The sequence below is a fragment of the Cucurbita moschata genome, unplaced genomic scaffold (genome assembly GCF_002738365.1).
Source record: "Cucurbita moschata cultivar Rifu unplaced genomic scaffold, Cmos_1.0 Cmo_Scf00018, whole genome shotgun sequence".
NCBI classification, from domain to species: Eukaryota; Viridiplantae; Streptophyta; class Magnoliopsida; order Cucurbitales; family Cucurbitaceae; genus Cucurbita; species Cucurbita moschata.
In genome coordinates this window covers 4219837-4233668 of record NW_019268534.1, presented here as the reverse complement: position 1 = coordinate 4233668, position 13832 = coordinate 4219837, and the positions used below count along the sequence as shown (strand labels likewise).

Here is a 13832-nt window from a genome sequence, read left to right as displayed (position 1 = left end):
GGCTTTCCCTTTCGGACTTCCCCTCACGATTTTTAAAACGCGTTTGCTAGAGGTTTCCACACCCTTAAGCAATTTGGGATCTCACAATTCACCCCCCTTTGGGATCTAACATCCTCATTGGCACTCGTTCCCTTCTCCAATCGATGTGGGACCCTCCAATCTACCCCTTTCGAGGTCCAACGTCCTTGCTGGCATACCGCATCGTGTCCACCCCCCTTCGAGGCTCAGCCTCCTTACTGACACATCGCCCGGTGTCTGGTTTTAATACTATTTGTATTCACCCCCCTTTGGGATCTAACATCCTCATTGGCACTCGTTCCCTTCTCCAATCGATGTGGGACCCTCCAATCTACCCCTTTCGAGGTCCAACGTCCTTGCTGGCATACCGCATCGTGTCCACCCCCCTTCGAGGCTCAGCCTCCTTACTGACACATCGCCCGGTGTCTGGTTTTAATACTATTTGTAACGGCTAGCAGATATTGTTCTTTTTGGGGTTTTTCTTTCAGACTTCACCTCAAGGTTTTTAAAACGCGTCTGATAGAGAGAAGTTTACACCGATGTGGGATCTCACATATACTATTTTTATCAACTACCAGCTGAATTCTTAGGTTGACCAAGTCAAATATTGCAAGTCAGGTGGGCAGGAAGAAATTACTTCCAAACTTAACTCAGACTGCTTTTTGAATGGATGAATTATTATAAACATTCTTGGAAATTTGATCTCTTTTAGAAGCTTTCTCATGGGTGGTTGGTCGCTGCTTCAGTTTCTTTAATGTCTCCAATCTAATGTGTAGGAAATTCTTCAGTTTGAAGACTGGTTTTTCTATACTTTTACGGGCGCAGACAAAAGGTAGTTGTACAGAACTTGTATCCTACGGTGGGTGAGAGATTTTACACTGTTAGTTTTTTGCAAGTGAGGTTTGGTTTGAATTGGCAGCCTTTTCAGTTCCAGATTGTTGAGTTTGGTGAAGAAAAAGCGAAAGGAGTGACAAACAAGAAACCAGACAGCAATTTTAAACTCAAATATGTAAAAATGTTGTAAGGCAATATATAGGGTCATATAGTAGAAGAACCTGTAATTCCTTTGTCAATGGATGAGGCGGAAGCCATTAGGAAGCTTGTCGCAGCTAGGCAGCACTTGAAAACCAGCCTAGACAAGTCAAGAGACATTGCATCTGCACTAGCCAATGCTGGACCAAGATTGAGAGACAAGGCTCGAAGGCTAGCAAGTTTGGAAGCCGAGCTCGTTCCGATTCAGAAATGCAACTCTTTCGCTGTTGGAGACCAGATCGACCATGTCGTTGGACTTGCATCTGCACTTCTTAATGTTATCAACACTGTTTCTGAACTTCAGAAGTCACTCATGGCTGATTCTTGTTCTCAACTCTCCAGTTACCTCTCGGTCATGGAACGGTTCGAAAATGCATTTGAGTTTCTTTCTGATAACTGCAGCCTTATAATTCAGTGGTTGGAGGGAATTGTCCAATTTGTTGAAGACAACAGAATAGTCAATGATCAGCGACTACTCAATGTCAAAAACTCGTTGGAAAATCTTCGTGAGTTGCAGGTGGCCGAGAACAATGGTCGTATCGATGGAGGGCCTCTCAGTTTGGCATTGAACAAGCTTGAACTTGAGTTCAGGAGGTTACTAAGAGACCATAGTGTTTCTCTTCATCTAGCTCCAGCCCTATTGACCAGTGAAAACCAAGACTTCATTGGTTTCTCACTATTGCCAGAATCTATAGTTCAAAAACTGCAGTTGATTCTTACTAAACTGAAAGCCAACGACCGAATTGAAAACTGCATATCGATATACATCGAAATTCGAAGTTCAAATGCTGAACAAAGTTTAAGAACTCTTGGTTTGGATTATCTTGAGACGTCAGTCGATGAACTGAGCAATATGCAGAGCATTGAAGATCATATCAACAGATGGAGCAAGCATCTTGAGCTTGCTGTGAAGCATTTATATGAGCCTGAATGTAAGCTTTGCAATGACATATTCGAGAAGATCGAACCCGAAGTCAGGACCAAATGTTTTGCTAAGATTGCATCACAGTCTGGATTTCTCCCTCTCCTCCAATTTGGGAGGAAAGTCACCCAAACAAAGAAGGACCCCATCAAGCTCTTGAACCTACTGGACATTTTCTTGGTTCTAGACAACCTAAGAACAGACATTAACAAGCTGTTTGGTGGGAAAGCTTGCACGGAGATTCAAGCTACAACGAGGGATCTCGTAAAACATGTCGTAAACGGCATATGCGACGTTTTCTCGGAACTTCCAATCCAAGTTGAGTTGCAAAGACAGGGCTGTCCTCCAGTAGACGGTGGCATTCCAAGCTTGGTAAGCTTTGTCACTGATTACTGCAACAAGCTTCTTGGGAACCATTACAAACCAATCCTAAACCAGATTTTAATCATCCATCAAAGCTGGGAAAAGACATGTGAAGAAAACCTTCTAGAGAACCAAATTTATCTAATCATAAAAGAACTTGCTCTAAATCTAGATTCATGGGCAAAAGCCTACCAAGATATGTCAAAGTCCTACTACTTCATGATGAACAACCACTGCCATTTTAGCAATCTAAAAGGTTCAAAACTAGGCGAAATGATGGGAGATGAATGGTTAAACGCACACAACCAATACAAGGAATATTACGCAGCGCTTTACCTGAGAGAAAGCTGGGGAGAGCTTCTCAGCCTTCTAAATCAGAAGGGTCAGCTTCCATATGAAGGGGAGAAATCGAGAGATATTGATCTGTTGAAGAAAAGGGTAAAAATGTTCTCTCAGGCATTTGAACAAACACGTAAGAGGCAATCGAAATGGGTCATTTCAGATGAGGGTTTGAGAGAGAGAATTTGCCTGCTTTTAGTGCAGGCGATTGTGCCGGTTTATATGAAGAATTTCGAGGCTTTGATCGAACAGGATCGAGGCGCTGCTAAGTATTTGAAATACACTGCTGAGAGTATGGGGACTATGATCAGCTCTCTGTTTCGGCCAACGTTGAGTGTGCAAAGAAGCCGTGGTCACACCCATGCTCGCTTCATTACCAAAATTAAGAGCATTGTGACTCATCAGTTTCGCGCCTCCATCGCTGCTCTATGACTTCATTTTCTCTGAGAATCCAGATCAATTCCGACTATTATTAGTTAGGTTAGGTTATTTATTTTTCGATTTGGGTTGAATTAAATTTTTAAAAACAAAGAATTTAGATTGGTTTGTGTTTTGACATTTTTTGGATAAGGTCAACCTCAGAAAATAGGGTTACAATCCAATTCTATCTTTTATCTTACCTTCAAGATTATTAAAAATATTAAAAATGATGACTTTTAATTTTCAAAGATAATTTAATTATTAATATAATATGTACAGTAACAAATATAAAATTTTAAAATAATTTAAAAAAGAAAAAAAATAGAGGGTTTGATTATGAACAATTCCATACGGGTTATCAATCCAACCACGAAACATTTTGATTAAATGTGTGAAAATTATACAAATTATTTTAAAATATAGTAATTTATTTGTCTATCACAACAGTTATTTATTATACTAAAAAAAAAGGTTAAAAATTTAAATTTTTTGAGATCTCTATTGCTTTTATTTTTAGAATCTTCTAGAAGCACGGGCCCATAGAGATTAGGAGGCCCATTATATTTAACCTTTTGGCCCATTAAGCCCAAAGACCATTCGTCGGCCCACCCCTTCCAGTTAAACCACGGGTAGATCGGCTGAACTGAGGCATCATCGAGGACTTTCTTTGAGGCGCAGAGCTAGAGAGGAACTGAGAGAGAAATTTGCAGAGAAATGGCGTCAAATGCAGCGGTGCCCTTTTGGAGAGCGGCGGGGATGACATACATCACATACTCAAATATTTGCGCTAATCTGGTCAGGAACTGTCTCAAGGAGCCTTTGAAGACCGAAGTTCTCAGCCGCGAGAAGGTTCACTTTTCCATTTCCAAGTGGGCGGACGGCAAGCCCCAAAAGCCCAGTATGCTCTCTCTCTCTCTCTAATTGATTTTGTTTTTTGCTATTTTTTTTTTTCATCAATACATTGATCTGTTGTTTATTCAATATTTTGTTTTCTTGGGATAATTCGTATGGTCGATCGTCGAGGAGTTCGGTTAAATTTCAGTTCTCTTTAAGGTGATATGAGGATCGTACAATATTCGTTTATAGATTAGGGATACAATTCGCGGTAGTGATTCTATAGGGCTTATAGTTTGCGTTCGCATCTATGCGTATCCTAATTGTGTTAGGGATTGATCGCTTCCATGTCGTGCAAGTCATTTGTGTGCTGGTTCTTTGGCCGTTGATTTGTAGTGGCGTATCTCTTCTGGATACTCTTAATTTTCACATTATGACGTAAGGATTTACTCATAATTCATGTATATCCAAACCTGTTGAGCAATACCATTCTATTGATTAACTTGATGCCTGTATAACTTACTTTCTCTGCCAATGGCGGGTTAGACTTTTAGCTTGGTGTTTTTTGGGGGTTATATTTTAGGGGTGATAACTTTTTTTTAGAAGAATTTCTGGGCTGTTGTTGAAAATCAGAAAAACCAATTGATTAGACTAGAACAAACTAAACGGATATTGGTTGGCACGAAGAAACTGTCAGTGATCAGTTTTGATGAATCAAAGATCGCACGTTGTTATTTTGGCCTACTTTGATCAATGGTTGGTATACGGGTCATTTGTACTTCTACTCCGCTGTAGCACTGGGAGGGATTTATTCACACATGAGCTCATTTTGTTTTTAAGGTATGATAGTGTAATAGCGAGTTCTGCCTAGCTATTAAGTCAGTTCCAAACATTCGAAGTATAGATACTATATTTCGATCAGAGTGCATAATCGATTATCCACAATAGTCTTTTGGTAAGAGGCGTAGGTTTTTTCTTCTCCAGTTTTTATGTTGTAAAACCCCAAATGTCTGTGATATACATGTGTATCGCAGCACTTGAAATCTTGCATACTCCTTGGTTGTCATTTGCTTACAATTATTTTGTGCATTTTTTGCTATAGTCTTAGGAAAAATGAAATGTTCGTAGATGTTTGTAGATAACTCGACCACGGTGTACTGTGTGACTGAAGCCAGTTGTATGGCACCACACAGATTATTCTTCAAATGTTTTGCAAATAGTTTCTATGCACGTTGAACTCTATGGTGACGTTTGCAACTTCAAAGTGAACACTGCATTGCTCAAGTTTGATACTTTTTTGGATGTTTGATTATTTTCCTTTTTACTTTTTGCTACATTTTTTGTAATCTTATTGCGTGATTTTTGTTATAACAAATGCAAAACGTATAAGGTCCTTACACTTTTGAAAGCGTTGAATTGATCCCCTGAAGTCTCATTATCGCTTCAAGTTGTTTGTTAGTCCTTTCATTTTATAAACGAGTAACTTCCTAGGTTGCATTGAACTTTTAATTTTGTGTTTAGTAAGTTCGATCTATTATATATTTTTTGTCTTTTAATTCTCGAGTCTATTAGATACAAGTTGAAAGATTAAGAGAATTGATTAGATACCGCCCTTAAAGTTCACGAACTAAACTTCGTATTTACTGAAGGCTTTTATCTTTGTTACATCTCAGTTATTCGGTCGGACACTCCTGAAGCGTGAAGGTGATGGGAGGTCAATGTTTTGAAGTTGCTTCTGTTATCATATGAACATTGGTGATAGGCTTTAATCAGTTTCTGGAATGAAAGCGTTTATGGAAATGGATTGATAAAATCTTCTGCAATTTCCATGAACTTGCGAATGTGTAATAAATTTGTTGCTACTGATCAACTATAAAGCTTTGTTTGTGCTTGATTTTTTCTATCCACATCCAAATTTGGATCTCTCCATAAATAATTGTGACTTATATTTTAGCTTACCAATTCTCATACCGACAGGTGTTGATGGGTCCTGTGTTGTATTCAACCACTTCCAGCGGAGCCGTTACCAGGAAACTTTCCATTTACTTCATGCTTCTGGTCAACTCTTTCTTAAATCATTCTTTTCAGATTTGAATATTTACATCCCATTTTTAACAATTGGGTCTTCTTTAATGTATATTTTTTAGCTTCAATTTAGATTAATTATGCATTAGCTTCGGTTTTGAGATTTCCGATCGATCTTCGTCTTTTGAGAAGAAAGTGTAATAGCTCACTCATCTAGCTCCATGGTGCCGAAAAGTATCAAGATTCAAGTGATTCAACGGAGCTACGAGACACTCATCTAGTTCCATGGTGCCGAAAAGTATCAAGAATCAAGTGATTTAACGGAGCAACGAGACTTTGAAAGGAGCTTCTTCTTCAAGAGTCGATAGTGGGATGTTTGTGTCAATTGATGATTTTTTTTTCTTTTTTCCTGGTATGCCGAACGAGAATTACATTTCGGAGAAAAGTGGCCTACTTGAAAGAAAGGGTGGGCACTCTTGTATTCATAGACGTGGGGTACTACTGAAAGCCTCGATGTTGAGCAAGTGAATGGAGCTTGTGGGTGATGAATGGAACGCTCATCAAGTCATCTCTCTCGTGTTTCTTGTCTTCTAAAAAAAAATAATAATATGGTAGATTTAAAAAAAATAAATAAATATTTGTATTAAACACAGTATTAAATTATTAAGTTTTATAAAAATGCCTAAAATATACATTTCTTTTAAAAGTCACAAAAGTCACAATTTGTAACCCCCACAAAATTTACTTTTTATGTGACAGCTTAACGATACTGCCCTGACCGTATCCCACAACATCCAGCTGACCGTCCCCACCTGACTCAGACACACAAAAATAATGTAGAATTTAGTAGGGGCAATAAAAACCGATGAACCAAAACCCGAACCCATCCGGCTCAAACCGACCGGTTATCTCAACTGATGGTGCCAAAGCACGCACATTGCCATATTGGTTCGGCTCGATTTTCGGTTCATTATAAAACCGGACGACCAAACCCGATGAGTAACAAAGAAAAGAGTCGTGCTGTTTATTCTCTTCTACTCTGGCTGCCTCCCTTCTCTCCTTTCTCGTTCTTCTTCAATCATCTTCTCTCTGAACTTTCCTTTCCCCTCTTCCTCTCTTCCAATTTCTCTCCCATTTCTCCTCCACGGCGTCCTTCGATCTCCCTCTTCCTCCTTCTCTTGATCTGATTTTGTAGTTCGGCTTCAATTGAGCCATCAGGTTTCCATGGCCGCCGCCAAGACCGCTCGGTCCAGAGGCACGCCTGTCAAGGAGACTGGCGCCAAGTTTGAGGAGGGTATCAGTTTCTTCAGGTCCGACAAATTTGATGCCGATTCCTATGTTCAAACTAGATGCTCTCTTAACGAGAAGGTTCGTTTCATCTATCCATCTCATTTTACCAATTTTTTTTCTTTCGTTTCAAGTGTTTTGTGTTTATCCTTTCTCGGTTAGGTGGGGATTGCATGTCATCGCGATGCTTACTTGTTTTTCTTATGCATTTTGTGGATATCGGCTAAATTTAGCTTTCCTTTCCTGATTCAATTGGTTGTGATTTGTTGTCACTCATAGGGGCTTTCTTACTAAATTTAATAGAGTTAATTGTTCCCATCAAATATTTAAGATTGAAATATGTGAAATCCTGAAACTTTAGTTTTTTTTTTCTTTTCATTTTCGTAAGACTTTTTTTGGCAAGTGTTACTGCTGTGGAAGATTTAGAGAGCTACTAATTATAAATAGATTCATCATGCATGAAAGTGAAATTTCACGGTGTATTTTCCTTTGCGCTATTACACCCATCTTGTTTTAGTACGATCTTCTATTGTTTTTGTCCATCTTGTGCATCGTCCTGACAGCGGTCATATATTTACATAAAATGTCAGGCCATACTGTCAACCTTATAGTTATAAGGGATTGTTGAAGAAGTTCATACTTGATTCATATCATATGCTTTGAATCAAATGATATTGTCAAACAGAATAACATGTTTCTGAAGCAAAACCACACATTAATTAGAAAGGAGATGAAATAATATACGTTAATCAAAGCTCTTGTGGTCTTGCTTTAAAGACGCTTGATTAACAACCATCATTCGGTAGAACGTTGAATTATTCTTCATTTCCCTTGTGGCCATTTCATTTATGAAGTTTACAGTTGTTGCAGAAAGAAAAACTCATATTCTAGACACTAGAAATCTAGCTTACAAAACATTTCTGATTATTGAGGAAATGAGACTACAGAATAAGAGTACAATTTGGAACCGAACCAAAAGGAAGAAGGTTGTAGATCGTTGGAGGAAACTATGTTTAGACTTGGGAAATTTTGGAACATTTGAAAGAGCTTTGTTGGGAACTTTGCAAATTTTATAGCCTTTGAGAATGGAAGTTAATTCTATTTACTGGCAGGAGATGAAAGACTGTTTTTCTTTTCTGGTCCTTTTAAAAAATATAACTTGCAGTAAGTAATAGATTATTTTCAAAAAACATCGACACATTTCAGTTCATGATTTGACAACCTTGATCATATGCCCTTTGGTCAGTTCGTGTGGTTAATGAGCTTGTTATTGCCCCTACCGCACATCCACTTCATTACTTCATGTTTTTTATTTATTGTCTTATATCATGCCAAATAAACCTTTATTTGTTTGACGAATCTCTGATGTCAAGTATGTACTGTTTCGTAGGAAATTAAGCAATTATGCACTTATCTTTGGGATTTGAAGAAAGCTTCTGCTGAGGAGATGCGTAAAAGTGTCTATGCAAATTATGCTGCCTTTATACGGTAAGTTGTAACTGGCATGTGATATATTATATAAATGTAGAGTTGTTTGAAGGATGGAACCAGCCGATCCATGTGAAGGAAGATTTTATCTTTTATTATTACGAGGGATAAATTTAAGATGTGAAGTAATTAATTAGTTTGCTAGTTAATTTGAAGAAATGTGGTGCACTGAAGTGTTGCAAAACCGACGATTCGCAAAATATATAGATACAGTGAACATTGAACAATATATTTTGTTGAGGAATAAACTGAGATAAACCCAGTTGCAGAGCGCACTTTAATGTTTTTCTTCACTGTTAATTTTATTCAGCGTAGTAATAATTTATATTGATGTCGTGCTATTTGCTGACAGCACATCAAAGGAGATATCAGATTTAGAGGTGGAGCTCTCGTCCATCAGAAACCTTCTGTCTACTCAGGCTGCTTTAATTCATGGTTTAGCTGAAGGGGTTCACATTGATTCTGTGTCCTCCTCTGCTTCTGAAAGCACAACTCCAAATGGCTTTCTAGGTTCAGGGGATGACAATCCTTCAGATATTGAGAAGTGGTTAGTGGAGTACCCTGATACTTTGGATGTTCTCTTAGCTGAACGAAGAGTTGATGAAGCTTTGGAAGCTCTTGATGAGGGAGAGAGGGTAGTTTCTGAGGCGAAAGAAAAGAAAACCTTGAGCCCAGCGGCAATTATGTCTCTTCAATCATCAATTGCTGAGCGGAGGCAAAGGTTAGCAGATCAGCTTGCTGAGGCTGCTTGTCAGCCTTCTACTCGTGGTGTCGAACTCCGTGCAGCCGTATCAGCACTCAAGAAATTAGGAGATGGACAGCGTGCTCACACTTTGTTACTAAAAGCACATCTCCAAAGATATCAGTACAATATGCAAAGCCTTCGGCCATCCAGCACTTCATATGGAGGAGCCTATACTGCTGCCCTCTCCCAGTTGGTTTTCTCAGCCATTGCTCAAGCTTCTAGTGATTCCTTGTCTATTTTTGGTAAAGAACTTGCTTATTCTTCTGAGCTAGTGGTGTGGGCTACAAAACAGACGGAGGCTTTTGCACTTCTTGTAAAAAGACACGCTTTAGCTTCATCTGCAGCTGCTGGAGGTCTCAGAGCTGCTGCAGAGTGTGTTCAAATTGCTTTAGGTCATTGTTCATTATTGGAAGGTCGTGGTTTGGCACTCTGTCCTGTGCTTGTAAAACTTTTCAGGCCTAGTGTTGAACAAGCACTTGAAGCCAATTTAAAAAGAATTGAAGAAAGCACAGCTGCCTTGGCTGCTGCTGATGATTGGGTACTAAGATATGCTCCGACAACAACATCCCAATCTGGCCGAACTTCTAGCACTGCTCTTAGTAATACTGCATTCCAACATAAATTGACTAGTAGTGCTCACCGCTTCAATTTTATGGTCCAGGTAAACATTCCCACCTAATCATTCTTTAATGATATTAATGTGGTGTGCTGATGCGTGGGGTATTTGTGTTTATATTCTTTTCTGGCGATTGTTCTGACATTATTTATTATTGATTCATTGTTCTTTTTGGAAAGTAATATATACTTGACAGGGGAGATGTGATGATAGTGGAGTGGAGGACCCTTTGTAACTAAGTGGATGGGAAGTGGGCGAGTCTAGAGAATGTATGAGAAGTGTATGTATTTTATGTGGCTAGTCTGAGGTAGGGAGAAATAAGGAACCCTGTGATTTTCCTTTTCCTTTAGGTCCATACTCTTTTCAAAATTGAACTAAGTGGTTTCTGTCAATATGTTTTATGTGTGCGCGTGCGTTTTTCTTTGGGGGTGGGGGGTGGGGGGAGGGGGTTGTTGAAGGAAGTTGGATTATATGTGTTTGCTGTTGCACTTTGGGATGGCATATTATCTTTCATTATTTCATTTATCTTACTGGTACGATATTCCTCTTTTTTTTCTTTTCTGGGTGTTCAAATGTTCCCCTTGCAGGATTTTTTTGAGGACGTGGGACCTTTACTTAGTATGCAACTAGGCAATCAAACTCTGGAGGGTTTATTCCAAGTGTTTGACTCTTATATCAATATGTTAATCAAAGCATTGCCTGGTATGGAAGAAGAAGCAAATTTTGATGGTGCGGGAAGTAAGATAGTGCGCTTAGCTGAAACAGAAGTTCAGCAAGTTGCTCTCTTGGCAAATGCATCATTGTTAGCATATGAACTATTGCCTCGTGCTGCCATGAAACTGTCCCTGCCAACTCAGACTGCTTATAAGGACGATCCTCGCCAGAGACTTTCAGACAAGCAAAACCGTCATCCAGAACAAAGGGAGTGGAAAAGGCGGCTAGTTGGCTCTGTGGATAGATTGAAAGATACTTTTTGTCGACAGCATGCCCTTGATCTGATTTTTACAGAGGATGGAGACAGCCATCTCACTGCTGAGATGTACCTGAACATGGGTGGAAATATGGATGAAGTTGAATGGTTCCCATCTCTTATATTCCAGGTACTTCATGTGATCCTTATTTTGTGATCGGATTCTAGTATACTATGTTGGTTAATTTAGTTCAATTTTACTTGCATACTATGTATCATTATATCTGATCTTGTTGTGACACTTATGCTTATATGTGCATGAGAAAGTTAGACTAACCTTTGTCTATGAAAAAGAAATTTGTTTCTCCTACCAAATTAATACTGAAACACTTATTACTCTGCAACCATTACTTGATTTTCCATTGGAAGTCTAACCTTGTATTTTTCTTTTATTTTTTATTATCACAATTCAGGAACTGTTTGTAAAACTGAGCAGAATGGCTAGTATGGCAGCAGATATGTTTGTTGGCAGGGAAAGATTTGCTACATTACTATTGATGAGGCTCACAGAAACTGTCATCTTGTGGCTTTCGGGGGACCAAAGTTTTTGGGACGATATTGAGGAAGGCCCAAGGCCTCTAGGACCTCTGGGTCTTCAACAGGTGGGCATTATGGTTCTGCTTACTCCTGATAACTCTTTATGTTCGGCAATCACATTATATAATGATTTGATGAAACTTCATCGCCTGCAGCTGACAGCATCAGTCTTCAATTTGTAATCTAGAATGCCATTTTTGTTTTTATATCAAGAAAAAAGTGGAATATGGGGAGCTTACGCTAAACCATTTTTGTTCTTTCTAAATATGCTGTTGTTATGTTTTGAAAAATAGGAGCAAATAGGATATTGTTTTCTCTTGAGCTATATATTTACACCTTAACACAGAGCACAATGTCTCCATTGTACTTCTGCTTCACCGTACTTCGAAGGAAGTCTCGAGAAAAAAGGTCCCAGTTGTTATCAGACATAGTATAGGCTTTTGGGGTGGGAGTTCAGCCTAGGTTAAACCATCTGGGTGTAATGCTTAATAAGAGAGGATTCTTATTTTCTTGGAACTAGTGCAAGTTGGGTTACAATGTCTCCTTGTAAAGTATTGTAGGTTGGGCTCCATATCAAGAATTTCAAAAAAAGAAACTACTGAGAAGATGTTGACCAATTATATATGCTCATGAATGATTGTTTGGTTCTTTTAATTAAAATATAAATAAATAATATTATTGTGTAAATGAAGTCTCTGGGCTTGGTAAGCTAACTACTACTGAGAATGTGATTGAAAATCTCATCAGTCACTAATAGGCACCTGTTTCCATGTAAATAACTGCAATCAATGGTTTCTAATTTGTGCAGTTGTACTTGGATATGAAGTTCGTCATGTGTTTTGCTTCCCAAGGTCGATACTTATCTCGGAATCTACACAGAGTTGTCAATGAGATCATTTCAAAAGCAATGGCTGCGTTTGCTGCAACAGGAATGGATCCAGATAGGTACGCCGTACCCATTATGCTGAATTCTAATGCTTCTATAACTTTTTCTTGCATGCTAAAGTTTGCATTACTAGCATAATTTTTGTTTGTATGGTTATCTTTCTCATTGTTAACTTAAGTTTGTTGAACACAGATACTAGCACGGTTATGTATAGTAATATCATATGATGCTTGATTTTAAATGCTTAAGACTAGGGCCGTCTGCTGGATAGAAAATTATGACTGAGCATGAAACTAGCTACACTATTAAGTTGATGAACCAGGAAGATAAAAGACATAACATTACGTCGTTCCCACCTCACATTACATGCATATTTAAAGTGTATGTGTGTTTGTAACACACCTGAAAATTTGAATTTTGTTTCGATCAGTTTATATTTTGAATATTACTGTCTTTTCACGTATAACAAAAGAAGGCCCCCTGAGAGAAACTAGAACCATGCAGTATGAAATTGGTTTTTGGTTTGGGACCATTTTCCTTCAATCTTTTTATTTGTTTTTGTGAATTAAGTCGATGCTTCCTATTATTTTCATATCACTTCTTCATGTTGAGAGCGTCTCTATGATTTTCGGCATGTGTGAGACACGTTTGGCTCCTTCGATTCTCTTAGATTGTAATGAACTTTGCTTGTTCCGTGATGTATTTACAATTTTGGAGACTTTGTTTAGTTTTTCTGAGATTCTATCTGTTTCCTGTCAGTGTACTACCGGAAGATGAATGGTTCAATGATGTTTGTCAAGATGCAATGGAAAGATTAAGTGGAAGGCCGAAGGCCATAAATGGGGACAGGGATCCTAATAGCCCAACAGCCTCAGTTTCAGCCCAGTCGATATCTTCTGTTAGATCTCATGGGAGTTCTTGAGTCACAATTTCTTCCTTGTAAATTAAACACATCCAAGTTCGTTGAGTGGATCTGGATTTGTGGGCGTTGCATTCCTGGTTGGTACTTGAGCTTCCAGCTCCACCACCCTCTAGATCTGTCAATTACATCCATATTCTTTGAGTTTTGCTCTCTTTCATGTTTCAGTTTTAGAGGCTTCCCTACATTTGTATTAGATATGTTGGTAAAGTTTATGATAAGCATGTAGTTTGTAAATGATGATCGAACGAACTATTATGATTCCCACATTTTTCCATTCTTTAACAGAAGAAGGATTCTTGCCTGTGATTTTGTTCATTTGTGTCCAAACATTGCAATTTCTGTTCCCAAATCCTCATGGAATGGAACTATCATTTGAAAATTGACTTGGGTCAAACAAGAAGAGAAGATGATCCTAAACAGGTTTAGTT

The 13832-nt window shown here is 38.5% G+C and overlaps 3 protein-coding genes across 3 annotated transcripts; all 3 read left to right on the top strand.

Annotated features, from left to right (window-relative positions):
* Positions 1-1078: 1078 nt before the first annotated feature.
* On the top strand, positions 1079-3135 carry LOC111455905 (exocyst complex component EXO70B1-like). Its single transcript, XM_023097552.1, has one exon. The coding sequence runs from the start codon at positions 1091-1093 to the stop codon at positions 3104-3106; it is 2016 nt and encodes a 671-aa protein (XP_022953320.1). The 5' UTR covers positions 1079-1090; the 3' UTR covers positions 3107-3135.
* A 602-nt stretch (positions 3136-3737) lies between these two features.
* Positions 3738-5851, top strand: LOC111456652 (ATP synthase subunit epsilon, mitochondrial). The gene is made up of 2 exons (XM_023098639.1): positions 3738-3992; positions 5602-5851. The coding sequence occupies exons 1-2, from the start codon at positions 3809-3811 to the stop codon at positions 5628-5630; spliced, it is 213 nt and encodes a 70-aa protein (XP_022954407.1). The 5' UTR covers positions 3738-3808; the 3' UTR covers positions 5631-5851.
* A 1155-nt stretch (positions 5852-7006) lies between these two features.
* LOC111455997 (exocyst complex component EXO84B-like) lies at positions 7007-13783 on the top strand. The gene is made up of 7 exons (XM_023097676.1): positions 7007-7321; positions 8631-8728; positions 9081-10134; positions 10677-11189; positions 11473-11661; positions 12405-12541; positions 13242-13783. Exons 1-7 carry the CDS (start codon positions 7178-7180, stop codon positions 13402-13404), a joined length of 2298 nt encoding a protein of 765 aa, XP_022953444.1. The 5' UTR covers positions 7007-7177; the 3' UTR covers positions 13405-13783.
* Positions 13784-13832: the final 49 nt, after the last annotated feature.